The sequence below is a fragment of the Eleutherodactylus coqui genome, chromosome 2, assembly GCF_035609145.1.
Source record: "Eleutherodactylus coqui strain aEleCoq1 chromosome 2, aEleCoq1.hap1, whole genome shotgun sequence".
NCBI lineage: Eukaryota > Metazoa > Chordata > Amphibia > Anura > Eleutherodactylidae > Eleutherodactylus > Eleutherodactylus coqui.
The window spans coordinates 339140025-339155097 of NC_089838.1; the positions used below are offsets into that span (position 1 = coordinate 339140025).

The window sequence follows — 15073 nt, forward strand, 5'->3', positions numbered from 1 at the left end:
ATACAAGACCTAAAAATGTTCGACGCTTTGCAGCAGAATTTGAGAAAGGCAAATTTTGAATAGCCTTTTTTCCTTTCTTCCGTCAAATGCCTGGTTCCTTGTAACAGGCAGTGACCAAGAAAGATTACCTTCTACTTACAGAACTAAAGCTTGTCTTTTAAAGCTTTACATCTATTATCTGCTAGCCAATAGAGCAGTGAGATTAATGCCTGCTGCCAAATTTAGAGATTGTCAGCACATAGTAACAAATCATCCACATATTGTAGCAAGACCACCCCTTGTGGCCAGGGCCAGGCCTGCAGAAAAGTTTGTAGGACCTGTGTGTACATATTTGGAGAATTCTGCGCTCCTTGTGGCAGAACTGTTCAAGTGTACTGTTTTCCCCTGAAAGTGAATGCAAAGAGATATTGTGAATCGGGTTGCAACACAACTGACATAAAAGCTGACATAAATTGTTAAGGTTATTCACTGTAAAATAGGTGGCGCTAGCGGGTACTTTTGCCTTGAGGCTTTTCCTTTAAACCCCTGTCTCTGCATTATCATGACAGCTCTAGGGTTTGTAACTAGAGATGAGCGAGCATACTCGTCCGAGCATGATACTCGTTCGAGTATTAGGGTGTTCGAGATGCTCGTTACTCGTGACGAGTACTACGCGATGTTCGGGTTACTTTCACTTTCTTCCCTGAGAAATTTGCGCGCTTTTCTAGCCAATAGAAAGACAGGGAAGGCATTATAACTTCCCCCTGCAACGTTCAAGCCCTATACCACCCCCCTGCAGTGAGTGGCTGGCGAGATCAGGTGTCAACGGAGTATATAAATCGGCCCCTCCCGCGGCTCGCCACAGATTCATTCTGACATTAGTTCAGGAAAAGTGGTATCTTGGTGGAGCTGCTATAGGGAGAGTGTTAGGAGTATTTTAGGTTTCAAGAACCCCAACGGTCCTTCTTAAGGCCATAGAAATCGCAGATCGCACCTATGTGCGATCTGCGATTTCTGTTCTCTTCTCTATATGCGCTCAATGGGGCCGACGGCAGCAGCGCCGACCCCATTGAGAACATATAGAAGACAAATCATTCTTCTCTGCCACAGCTATAACACCTGTGGCAGAGAAGAACGGTGTTTGCCCATTGAATTCAATGGAGCCAGCAATACAGCAGGTTCCACTGAAAGCAATGGGCTGCCGGCGAGCGCAGGATGAATTGTCGGGAAGGGCTTAAATATATAAGCCCTTCCCTGCAATTCATCCAGAAATATGTTACAATAAAAATATATACCGGCGTATAAGGCAACGGGGCGTATAAGACGACCCCCCAACTATCACCTTATACACCGGCAATACAGTGGAGCAAAGAATAAAAATCATTACTCACGTCTTCTGTCGTTCTGCGGTGCTGCTGCAGGCTGTCGCTCGCTCCTGGTCCACGGCAGAGCATTGCTTTCTCTACGAAGGGCTTTAAATCCCCGCCTCCAGAAACACACGTGCCTTCAGCCAATCACAGCCAATGACAATGATGTCATTGAATGGCTGTGATTGGCTGAAGGCACGTGTGTTTCTGGAGGCAGGGATTTCAAGCCCTGCGTCCAGAAAGCAATGCTCTGCCGGGGACCAGGAAGGAGCGACAGCCTGCAGCAGCACCGCAGAACGCCAGAAGAAGTGAGTAATGATTTTTATTCTTTGCTCCACTGTATTGCCGGCGTATAAGGTGACAGTTTGGGGGTCGTCTTATACGCCCCGTCGCCATATACGCCGGTATATATTTTTATTGTAACACATTTCTGGATGAATTGCAGGGAAGGGCTTATATATTTAAGCGCTTCCCGACAATTCATCCTGCGATCGCCGGCAGCCCATTGCTTTTAGTGGAACCTGCTGTATTGCTGGCTCCATTGAATTCAATGGGCAAACATCGTTCTTCTCTGCCACAGCTGTTACAGCTGTGACAGAGGAGAACGATCTTTACGCTGACAGTGCGGGGGGGGGGGGCACTCTTGCCGCTATTGTGGCTTAATAGTGGGACCTGGGAACTTGAGATGCAGCCCAACATGTAGCCCCTCGCCTGCCCTATCCGTTGCTGTGTCGTTCCCATCAATTTCTTGAATTGCCCAGATTTTCACAAACGAAAACCTTAGCGAGCATCGGCGATATACAAAAATGCTCGGGTCGCCCATTGACTTCAATGGGGTTCGTTACTCGAAACGAACCCTCGAGCATTGCGAAAAGTTCATCCCGAGTAACGAGCACCCGAGCATTTTGGTGCTCGCTCATCTCTATTTGTAACCCATTCAGATCTTTCATTTAATTCTATTCCTTTTTCTGCCTGCAACAGATTCTTATATTCAGTCTGCCACCATTCAGGCTTGCATTCCTGTAATTTCTTGCGAATGGAGGGTTTAAGACCTTCCACAAAAGATAATTCTAACACAGAAGTCCCAATGTTACCATCAGTTATTCCGCTATACCCAAGGTCCGCCCACCAATTATACCACTCTGATTTTTCACATAGCAGCAGTTTCCCTTAGATCTGATTCTGCTATATATATTTCTAGTAATCACAGGATAAAGTCCTTTAGGCATAGGGGCCAAAGGTTCTTCACCTGCTACTTCCTGCTACAGACGCGCTGAGAAAAAAGTTATTGCTGTGCTTTTTAGACAGTCCGCCTGGACCACAGACAACACAAACGTCTCTTCTATCATGGATTTTTACAGTTTACAGCCCACAAGTCCAGTAAGGACCCTTTTCCTCTGTGAGTACCCTCTTATTAGAATCATAGGGTGGTGGATTTTGTATTTTAAGAGTGTAATACTTTATACCTTTGTACTCTTTTCATTGATAATTTATATCTTAGCTTGTTTTACTTATCCCATACCTGTTTATAGCTGCAATCCATCCCCCCCTGGTAATTCCTGAATTCTTCCCAAAAGGAAGATTTAAGAATTCCAGCTTCTCCTAAACCAGCTGCTCTTAGCAACTGAATGCATCTACATTTTCCTACTGCCCTTTGTCCTTTTTCTATTTACCTAGCGGTTTTCCATTATCGCTATTTGGGTGTGTGTTTTCCGCTTTATTTTTGCCTGTACTTCCTCCCGCTTTCTATTCCTCTGGCCTTAATTCCCCGACCAAGATATATATATATATATATATATATATATATATAGTCTATATAAAATAGCCTTTTTGCTATTTTATTTCCCAAGGCGCAGTTTAAAGGGGATCTTTGTAACAAAGCGCTTTTTAAAACTCTTCCTGTCTACAGGATTCCGTAATCATACACACCCTAATTAAGAGGACAAAGTACAGCAGTAAGCTTAGCAGCGCTCTAGTACATGCTGAAGGGAATCATTATAAAACATAAAACATGGGACGCAACATTCTCACCCGCCAAAATGACATACCAGATCCCTTTTACAGGTTCTTTGAAAATCAGGCATTTAAAACACTTACCCACTTAGCTCCGGACGGAAAGAGGAGAATTTCAGAAAAGCACAGATTTTCATGGTAAGAAAAATCTCTTACCTTGTTACAGCGCTGTTTTTAAATCTGTGGTTTCCTGGTATCCTCGCTCCTCACTGCTAGGTCAGGGGTCCAAGGGGAAAGATATCTGCTTTGATAAGGATTTCGGCACCAAGTTTGTCAGGGAAAAACTCCCGTTAGTATGTCATCCGGCGTCCAAATTGTAACGAGTACTCATCATTGTTTAAGTAATACCGATCGGTAGGAAGAGAGACAATATGCACAGCTGCATTGAGTGTACAATTCATCTACTTCGAATTTTATTACCGTTACAAGAGGTCTTTTATAGACCTATCATATAATTAAAGTGACGTTGATTCTGAGCCAAACATTACATAGGTGTTTACATCATTCAATAATGCCGCATGTTCGATCAAAGTCTATTCATAATACCTAAAACTTTCCATTCACCAGCAATTCTGTTATTTATCTATGCAGGTTTGTCTTTATGACTTTATTTTAAGGTAAATGTATTGGTTATATCAGCTGTAACCTGGTACGTGTTTGTTTCTTATCAATTTATGTCTGGACTTTCAACCATCGCCTGACTAGTCACCAGTTATGGTTTATTGCTGGTGAAGTCAAGCTAACATTCTACCAAGGCCTAAAACTTATACAAGAAATGATTTCTCTGAAACAGTAGAATCTGAAATAATATCACAAAAGCTGGGGTCTTGGGTAATTTCCCCCACACATGCTAAATACTTCGCAGTTTGCGTAGCACTTTGGCACAGTGCATTATACAACATGATCAAGGCTAGGGGTATGGGTCGCAGAAGAGGACATGGACGTGTGAGTCCGAATGAGGGTGTGGGCAGAGGCCGAGGTCCTGGACTGGGTGAAGCAGTGCCTGCTGCTAAGGAAGAAGTAGAACACCACGTATCTACGCTCCCTAGCTTCATTTCACAGTTTGCCAGTCAGCGTCGTACACCATTATTAAAACCACAACAGTGAGATCAGCTGGTCACGTGGATAGCGGATAACGCGTCCAGTAATTTATTCACCACCCAGTCTTCTGCACAGTCCACTCGTGCTAGCCAAGGGACTGGACCTGTGAATTCTCACGCTGATCCTCCTTCCTCCCAGCCTGCTCACTCCAGGAAATGGAGAGATTCAGAACAGGCATACTCACAGGAAAAGTTCTCAGGTCCCTTCCCTGAGTCACAAACAAGAGTTCATCAGCCACCTGAGGAGTTTGTCATGACCGATGTCCAAAATTTGTACCTTTCACAGTCTCAGGGTAATGAGGGTGGGGACTTCCAAGTAGTTTCTCAAGAGATATTTGTTGATGATGATGATGATGATGAGACACAATTGTCTTTCAGTGAGGTTGTTGTTAGGGCAGTACGTCTGAGAGAGGAGCAGACTGAGGATACAGAGGAAGAGTTGGTGGATGATTAGGTGACTGACCTGACCTGGGTTGGTAAGCCTACTGAAGACAGCGCTTCAGAGGGGGAGGCAAGTGGAGCACCTGAACAGGTTGGAAGAGGCAATGGGGTGGTCAGAGGGAGAAGCAGGACCAGAGCAAGTAACCCCCAACTGTTCCCCACAGCACCTCCTCGCGGCAAGCTCCCGTGCAAAGGGCTAGGTGTTTGAAGGTATGGATGTTTGGAGAGCGCGGACGACCAACGAACAGTGAGGTGCAACCTGTGCCACACCAAGATCCACAGGGGAGCCACCACTACCAGCCTGACCACCACCAGAATGCGCAGGCATATGATAGCTAAGCACACAACTAGATGGATTGAAGGCCATTCACTGCCTACGGGTCACACCACTGCCTCTTCCCCCGTGTCACATGCTGGCACTGAGATTCAGTCCCCCTCCCAGGACGCAGGCACGAGCTTCTCCCCCCCTGCACCCACCCCTTTACCTGCATGGTCCTCCACTGCCTCCACCAATCTGTCCTAGCACAGCGTTCAGCTGTACATAACACAAATATTACAGAGCAAGCGCAAATATGCAGCCATTCACCCGCATGCACAAACGCTAAACGTACATATCTGCTAAGCCTGGAGATATAGGTTGATAGAAACTGACGCTTTCTGCAACCTCATGGCGGCGGCTGTCCCTCGCTACTTGGTCCCCAGTCGCCACTATTTTTCCCGCTGTGCCATCCCAGCCCTACACCAACACGTGTCACGGAATATCAACTGTGCCCTCACCAACACGTTAACTGGGAAGATCCACTTAACCACCGACACGTGGACAACTGCTGGTGGGCAGAGACACTTTATCTCCATGAAGGCACATTGGGTTAACCTGGTGGAGGCTAGGACCGAGTCTTACCCTGGGTCCGCTCACGTGCTACCCACACCGAGGATTGCGGGTCATACTTCGGTCACGGTTTCTCCGGCTTATTATGCCACCTCCTCCAAACTCTCTCCTCCGCCTAACCTGCTGGCTGCTCTGCAGCTTGGCAGACTAACACACGTGCCATGCCTGGCCCGCGTGTTCAATCTGGTGGTTCAGTGCTTTCATAAAAAGGACCCTTATTTGTCTGACCTGCTCAGCAAGGTATGTTGTGCTATCGGTCGGACTGGACATCTTGTGTTGTCGGCCTGACCGCACTAATTACGCGACTAATTCAGCATGACCTGAATGTGTTTCTGTATATGGTGGGGAGGAGCAGCCTCTGGGCCCCCTTAGCGCAAGGACCGATTCACCATCGTAACCCTAGCAACCCCTGACAGTACACCTATGGCTTTAATGAAGTATACCCTCAATGCCAATGGGTACAGAAAAATTCCGGACAGTGTGGTATTACCTACTATGTAGCAATACTTTGGTAGAGCTTTTTGTCTCTACCAACATGACCAAACACAATGTTCACCGACTGTTGTGCGATGTGCCCACGCGCTGGAATTCAACTTTGCACATGTTGCCCAGGATTTACGAGCAGCCTAGAGCCATTGTTGAATACCAGCTGCAACATGCCTGTCGGAGTGGTAGTCAGCAACCGCACTTCTTCACAGAGGAGTAGGCATGGATGTCTGACATCTGTCAGGTGTTAGGAAACTTTGAGTGGTCTACACAAATGGTGAGCGGTGATGCCCCCATTATCAGCGAAACCATCCCGCTGCTTTGCCTGCTGAGAAGTTTGCTGCTAAGCATTAAGGCCAACGCTTTGCATATAGAGCAGAAGATGGGGGATAACAATCCTCTGCACTGTGGGAAGAGACTGCTGCCCACACTGCAGAGGATACCCATGCTACTTCCCTCACATCTGTTCAGCGTGTATGGACTGAAGAGGAGGAGGAGGAGACTGAGAGTCATCCTGCTAGTGAGGACAGTGATTTGTTGCATACTGGGACTCTGGCACACATGGCTGACTTCATGTTAGGCTGCCTTTCTCGTGACCCTCACGTTAGACGCATTCTGGCCAACATGGATTACCCTTCTCAACCCATGGTATAAGGAGAACCTTTCCAATCTCATTCCCGAAGAGGAAAGGGGTACAAGAGTGATGCAATACCCCAGGGCCCTGGTGGAAAAAGTGATGCTAAAGTTCCTATCTGACAGCGCTAGTGGGAGAAGATGCATTTCTGAGGGCCAAGTCTCCCCAGCAAGTCTGTGTCACCACTCCCCAGTCAAGGCTGAGTCAGAGGGAGCACTGTAAAAAGATGGTGAGGGAGTACGTAGCCGATCGTACCATGTCCTCCGTGATGCCTCTGCTCCATACAACTATTGGGTGTCAAAGCTGGACACATGGCACGAACTTGCGCTGTATGCCCTGGAGGTTCTGGCCTGCCCTGCCACTAGTGTCTTGTCAGAGAGGGTGTTTAGTGCAGCTGGGGGAATCATCACAGATAAGCGTACACACCTGTCAACTGCCAGTGCCGACATGCTTACACTCATAAAGATGAACAAAGGCTGGACTTATTTTCTCCACTGGCGGAAAGCAGCGGAACCTAATGATTCTTTTCGCTGCAACAGTAGAAAAAAGCATTCTCTATCACCAGGAAAAAAGGGGGAATCAGCTCTGTCAATCACTCTTGGATATTATTACTCCTCCTACTATTACTCCTCCTCCTAAAACAGCATGCCATCACGCTGAACTTCCAATTTTTCTGCGGCCCAAAAGGCTCTGTTTATAATTTTTTTTACAATTTTTCAAAGTCTCAAAAGTATTGATACTTTAACAGAAACCAATTTTTTTCACAGGGCTACCTCCAGGCTCTGTTACAAATTAAACAATACCGAGCTGTATCTTTAAAGAATGTTTATGGGTTTCACCTGCCCTCGCGGTTGAGCAATTTTTCAGGGGTGCACTTGTACTCTTGGTACACCAATTTTTCTGGCCCTCGCCTATACTGTTATCTAACTAATTTTTCCGGCCTTCGCCTACACTCATGGTACACCAATGTTTCAGGGGTTCACCTATACTCTTGCTACAGAAATGTTACAGGGGTCTGCCTATGGCTTTGCTACAGAAATGTTACTGGGGTCTGCCTATACTTCTACTACAGGAATGTTACAGGGGTCTGCCTATACTTTTACTACAGGAATGTTACCGGGGTCTGTCTATACCTTTGCTACAGAAATGTTACTGGAGTCTGCCTATACCTTTGCTACAGAAATGTTACTGGGGTCTGCCTATACTTCTGCTACAGGAATGTTACTGGGGTCCGCCTATACTTTTACTACAGGAATGTTACAGGGGTCTGCCTATACTTCTGCTACAGAAATGTTACTGGGGTCTGCCTATACTTTTACTACAGGAATGTTACTGGGGTCTGCCTATACTTCTGCTACAGGAATGTTACTGGGGTCCACCTATACTTTTACTACAGAAATGTTACTGGGGTCTGCCTATACTTTTACTACAGAAATGTTACTGGGGTCTGCCTATACTCTTGGAACACCAATATTTCAGGCGTTCATCTCTACTTTTGCTACTGAAATGTTACTGGGGTCCGCCTATACTTTTACTGCAGAAATGTTACAGTGGTCTGCCTATACTGTGGGTGCACAAAGACTTCCCATCGCAGTGTTTTACCTATCAGGCACAAATACACTGACTGACTAGGGCAGAAATTTGGGCTGAGGCCGGGTTCTTTGGCGGGGTGAAACTCTGCCATATTTGGGCACTCTGATTTCTTACTGTGCACTGACAACATAGGCGAGCCCAAGGAACTCAAAGACTTCCCATTGTGGTGTTGAGCTATCTGACACCTACACAGAATGAATAGTGCGTGGACACATGGATTTCCCATTGCTATGTAACTCGCGGCACCTTGACCCAGGGCCCGCTCACATACTTCCCACACAGACTTTTGTGGGTCCTACCTCGGTCATGGTTTCTTGGCCTTGTTATGCCACCTCCTCCTCCTGCTTGGGGTTAGGGGATCAGCACTGGGCAACATGTATTTTCTCTCATGTTACCACAGTTATCTGAGACACTGGTTTGGGCCAAACAAAAGGAGCGTTACTGCATTAATGAGATGTTTACAGCTGCATTAGCATCCGAGTCCGCTTTATGCCCACGATTACTGAGGGTGTGAGCCGAGGTTGAGGTCCTTGGTAGGGTGAAACTGTATTGTTTGGGCGCTCTGATTTCTTTATGTGTAATACTTTCCTTGGGTTCCAGGGGCTCGTCTAAGCTGTGGGTGCACAAAGACTTCCCATTGCGTTATTTTACCTGTCTGGCACAAACACACTAACTGACTAGGGCAGAAATGTTGGCCAAGGCCGAGGCACTTAGCAGGGTGAAACTCTGCCATGTTTGGGCACCCTGATTTCCTCATGTGTAATACCATGCTTGAGTTCCTTGGGCTCACCTATGCTGTGGGTGCACAAAGACTTTCCATAGCAGTGTTTTACCGTTCTGGCACAAATACACTGACTGACTGGGGTTGAAATGTGGGCCGAGGTCCTTGGTGGGGTGAAACTCTGCCATGCTTGGCCAATGTGATTTCTTTATGTGTAATACTTTCCTTGGGTTCCCGGGACTCACCTATGCTGTGGGTGCACAAAGACTAACCATTGCGGTGTTTTACCGGTCTGGCACAAATACACTGACTGACTAGGGTAGAAATGTGGGCCGAGGTCCTTGGCGGGGCGAAACTCTGCCATAGGCGAGCCCAAAGAACTCAAAGTCTTCCCATTGCGGTGTTGAGCTATCTGACACCTACACAGAATAAATTGTGTGGGGACATATGGATTTCCCATTGCTATGTAACTCGCGACACCTTGCGTCACACAAGGTGGAGGCTGGGACCGAGCCTGACCCTGGGCCCGCTCACGTGCTTCCCACACAGATTATTGCTGCATTGTGGAGATGTGTAGAAGTCCTGGCACCTGAGTCCCCATTATGCCCATGTTTGCGGCTCCTGACAATTTTGTGACGGAGGTGGCATGGGATTGGAATGATGATCGTACGTCAATTTATCATCAATTCTCAACAGCATTGTGGGCTATCGCCCACACTTTTAAACAGAGTCCCTGCCTGGCCAAGCTAACCCTCTGCAGTGTGTGCCTCCGGTTCCTCCTCATCCAGTACGCACTTATAAATTGACATGAGCGTAGTGTCGCTATGAAGCGAGCACGTGGCATGAGGGCAGCTGAACGCTGCCCAGGGAAACTTTTGTGTGCGCTGTGGACGCAGGGTCATGCGGGGGGGGGGGGTTCGACAGCAATGCCAGCATGTAACCCATGAGAAGAGGCAGCGGTGTCATCCGCAGGCAGTGATTGTCCTTGGTTGCAGGTAGTGTGGTGCTTAGCTAAGATGTGCCAGCGCGTGTGCCTTGCTAACGAGGGTTTGTCCAAAGTAAATTGTTAGGGGGGACTCTTGCCCCCATTTTGGCTTAAAAGTGGGACCTGGGAGCCTCAGATGCAGCCATGCATGCTGCCCCTGCCCTTCCCTATCCGTTTCTGTGGTGTTTCCATGACTTTCTGATATTTTTTGGTGTTTGACAAGTCATCAGCTATGCGGAGCATCGTTTCCATACAAAAATGCTCGAGTCGCCCATTGATTTCAATGGGGTTCGTTACTCGAAATGAGCTCTCGGGCATTACGAAAAGTTTGACTTGAGCAACGAGCACCCGAGCATTTTGGTGCACGCTCATTTCTAGATTCAACCATTAAAAGTATCCATACAAAGCAATTTGCAGACACTAACGTCATCCTTAAATTCTTCCATATCGGAGCTCAGCGATGGAGTAAGCCACTGCAAAAGTAAAATAAGCGTGTTAACCAACTCACATAATGAGCTAATGGATGCCCATTCTGCTTCGAGTGAGGATGCATAATGTATTAAAAATAAATTAGCTCATCTTGAAGACTAGAATAGAAGGAACAATGTAACATTCTGAGGCATTCTGGAAACAATTCCTCTATCCGAACGTAAAGGAGTTTTCCAGGGAAAATGCTATTGATGATCACCAATAGTTGATCGGCTGGGGTCTGTCACTCAGGACCCCGACCGATCATCTGAGCAGGCGCATGCTGTCAACACCACAAATTTACAGAGGTCGGAGCGGAAGCAGCGAAAGTCTCTGCGCCAACCTCCGTGTAGTGGCCGGCTCTTGTAACTGCAGGCAAGAGTCAATATTGATGACCTATCCTCACAATAGGTCATCAATAGCACTCTCCCTGGAAAACCCCTTTAAAGAATTCCTAACCTAAAAACAAAATTACTTTGTGAAAATGTACCACGCGATATCATCCCCAGGATGTATTTTTATCATATCAGAGAGAGAGATAACGGGAGAATGGGGGTACTTTCTTTAACTCTCACCAGCACAGGGTTAGTCCACCTATATCTTTCTACTGCACATGTGCCAAGTCGCTGATGCATGCACAGATAAACAGAAGGACCAGGGACTGAAGATTGTATCAGAGGCATCCCCGGAGTCTTCAGGTAAGAAGTTTCATCTCTCCTCGAATCAGTGAGGGGAAATGTAAGTTTAACTTTTTAAAGCTTCTAACACATTTTTACGTGAGGGCCATTATCCGTTAAATAACAGGGATCTTGTGACCAGGGATAGCACACCATAGCCCCACTGACGGCTCCAAGTGGTTGGCTACCTCCAGTAGCCAATAGCAGGGAGCTGTCACACTCCCTGACCCTGCAGATTTATTCTATAGGTCAGATGTGTTTTTGACGGCTTTTTGGAATGAAGCCCAGACACCCAGGACGTGAAAACCCATATGGGTGGTCACTAAGGGGTTAAATTCATGAACTCATGTCTTTCATCATTTAGGAATAATTAGTAGTCAATTAAATATTTGCTTAAGTCTATTAATATCTTATCTTTAATAATCATCTCACTGCCAAATGCTCTAAACGTCAGACATGGCCTGACTGTCCATCACAGTCTGAAACAAAGGTTGGGCATATTGGATTTCATTATGCCAATCGTCTAGAAGAAAAAACACTGCTAGAGGAGTGTGGAGAAGACAATTGTGTCTGGAGGAGGCTGAGGGAAGGAATGAGGTGTCTGAAGGGATAAGGGTGGGGGGTGGGACAAAGATCTGAAGTAGACAAGGGGGGGCTGAGGAAGATAGAACTTTCTGAAGAGGTCCGAGAGTTCTGAAGTGGATAGGTATTATTGTGTATATATCAAGCTTTCCTCTGTCATTTAGCAGATTCTGCCTGTTACATATTTATTGAAGCTTTTTGTTTTCTTTGACTTTTATGATTAATTGACAATTAATCTTCAGAGAATTTCCCCCTTGGTGAGCTGAAACACAGGAGACACGTGAGGTAATGATGCAGCTCTCTAGAGGTCTCTCCACAATCCATTGTCTTCACTGTGTGTGTAGAGTATATATGCAGGTAGTGACATATGGCTGATTGTACATGCAGGGTCATGTGCCTGGTCACCTCACACAGGATCTCTATATTGGAAAGCTGCTGCATTTTATTAGTATTTTATTTATTGATATATTAGTTAAGGAAACTGTGAGAATAATTTACAAGGAAACAGGAAAGGAATATTTTGTCAGGAAAATGGACGTATCTGACGTAAGTATATAATCCTTGTGTGTTATTATTACTGTATGGGATTATATGATTTTCAGTAACATACAACACAAATGGAATTATTATAGGCAGATACTAAAGAGAAGAACCGTCTATATGATAGCAGATTATATGATTGTCAGGACAGAAGAGTTATTAGCTTGTCTTTAAATGCTTGAATAAATGGGAAATGTTGGATTTTCAATGTTAGAGAATCAGCGGAGAAATCTGGGAAAGTCAATGAAATGAGGAGAAATGGGAAGAGGAGAAAGGGTCCTGCATATTTTGAAGTCTCTCTGTTAAAATCTTTGAACATTTTGGGAAATATTTAGGCTTTTTTTACATTACATTTTGTAAAACCAGTGCTGGAAATCAGGGTGGCACCTGGGCATACCATAGGGGTGAATGTGGGATATTGAAAGTTCTTTGGTCTTTGTCTCAGTTTCTCTCCCTGTCAGTATTTTACACTGGATACAAAATCTGGATAATTTAGAGTATATACGACTTTCATCGCATTACTTTTTTTTGGTGGCAGGTGAAACCCCCCCTGCCGCCCCATACAGCCCCCCCCCCCCCCCCAACACACACACACAAATCTGGCACAATGTATAGTTTTTTATTTATTACGGCATTGACCATGCAAGATAAATAGTTTTACTAGTTTTACTTTTGCAGACATGGTAATACCAGTTATGTGTGTTTTTTATTGTGCTTTTTGATTTTAACATGAAAAATGGAAAAAAAAGGTTTATGGGAATCTTTGTAATATTTTGTAAAATTAAGTTTTTCAGTGAACTTATTTTTCTTTTTTTTAAGTCTTACTGGTGGACTTATAATCGTTTGATTGACTGATACTACAGTATTTTATTATTGCAGTTTACTGATTTTTCACAGCAGCCTATTATGGTTGCTATATGCAGGGGCTTGATAGGCTAAAAATTATAGCAGCTAGAAGACTTCACAAGGTCTAGCTCCGCCCCCGCCCCTTGTCCACAGCCAGCTATGGGAGGAGCCGGAACGGAACAGCACTTAGCTCCACCCCATCCCGCCCCTCCCATTGCAAAGAGCATGTGGGGAGGAGAGCAGAGGAAGGGAGTTTAGCAGCCACGCTGCTAAACTCCCTCCCACCTACAGCCGCTGTCGTTGGCTCCCATAGGATCTCATGCAGTGGCTGACATATTCCGGCCCAAAAGATAGTTCCAGAACTATCTTTTGGGCCTGACGTAAAAAACGTTCACTGCTATATTGGCCTAGCCGGGCGCTATTACGTCTCAGGAATACGGCCATGTGATCTAATCCATTGGAATCCAATCCATCAGATCACAGTGAATATCGGCCTGCCGTGAAAACAGCAGGCCAATATATGCTTGTTGGAAAGAAACCTAACCCCCCCAATGTGATCAACTGTGTTATGATATTGGGAGACTCCTAGGGTAATAGTTAAAGTAGAGGTTGTTAGAGGACCTACTTATAACCAACAGAGCTAGAAGAACCAAAAAAAGAAAGACAATGGTCCTTGTATTAGCCAGTAGTCTCTATAATAGTCAGTGATCCATATTGTACACAACAGTTTTTATAATATATAGCAATGGTCCTGTCTCCTTAAGATGGGGCAGGAATGGAGGAACATGAAGTGCATTGTGTGTAGAGAGGGCAGCTAAGCTGTGGACAAAGGAGGAAGGGAGGCTCTCTTAGTTTTTGCTACATGGCTGTAGCAATTGTCCTATGGACAGTTTTCCTCTGGTGAACAGGTAAATGAGTGCTGAATAGTGCAGTCAGTGCCAAGTGGTTCCTCCATTTCCTGACCCCATACTGGCAGGCTGGAGAGAAATTGATCACTAGATGGCTGAAGTTATCCTGTTTAGTGAGCTCCATATCTTAATTAGGAACTGATTACATGGCTTTTTGAACTTTGTAGTTATACTGACATATTCCAGGTCGCTGGATTAGAAATTACTGCATTTCTGTTTATTGTTAATAATCTTGTTGTTTAACCAGCTATGGTGACTCCAGATGGCACTGCCTGTGGCCCGCCTTCAAGAGCATCTCCAAAACCAGCAGACCTTGTGGGTGTTCCAGGTGTGTAGTGGTTAGTACCTACCAAAATGATCCTACGAAAGACAACCAGTGAAACAATGTACAGAGTCATTAGCATCCAATAATACTAATTGAGTTGTGTTCAGAAACATTTTAAGTCATGAGTATCAAAAAATCATATTGAGTGATTATTGAAATCCCAACAGGAGTGATTGACTCAATTTTAAGAAAGGAATTGTAAATCAAATCCTGGGAATTGTAGATAAAATTCTAACTTCCAATAAAAGCAATTGGAGTAAAAACCGGGTTCTCTAATTTGGCCTACAAATTGTTCCTGGAATAACACTGAAGGTGGTGGTGGTGGTGGCCCAGTGGCCAGCACTGCTACCTTGCAGTGGTGAGGCTCCACGTTCAAATACCCCCCAAGCTAAGATTTGAACCTACAACTCCAGCACTACAAGGCAGCCACAACCCTGTCTATAAGAGAGAGACATTGAGGCTCATAAACCATGGTTCACTTATCCATACCTCATGAATACCACAGTCTCATTGGTACTG

The 15073-nt window shown here is 45.5% G+C and overlaps 1 protein-coding gene across 1 annotated transcript in view; it reads left to right on the forward strand.

Moving 5' to 3' along the window:
• Positions 1 to 4913, forward strand: part of LOC136613188 (olfactory receptor 5G9-like) — a 62052-nt gene extending 57139 nt beyond the window's left edge. Inside the window, exon 5 of the mRNA XM_066594028.1 lies at positions 4599 to 4913. Coding sequence (XP_066450125.1) covers positions 4599 to 4913 — 315 coding nt within the window. The remainder of the gene's footprint in view (positions 1 to 4598) is intronic.
• Positions 4914 to 15073: the final 10160 nt, after the last annotated feature.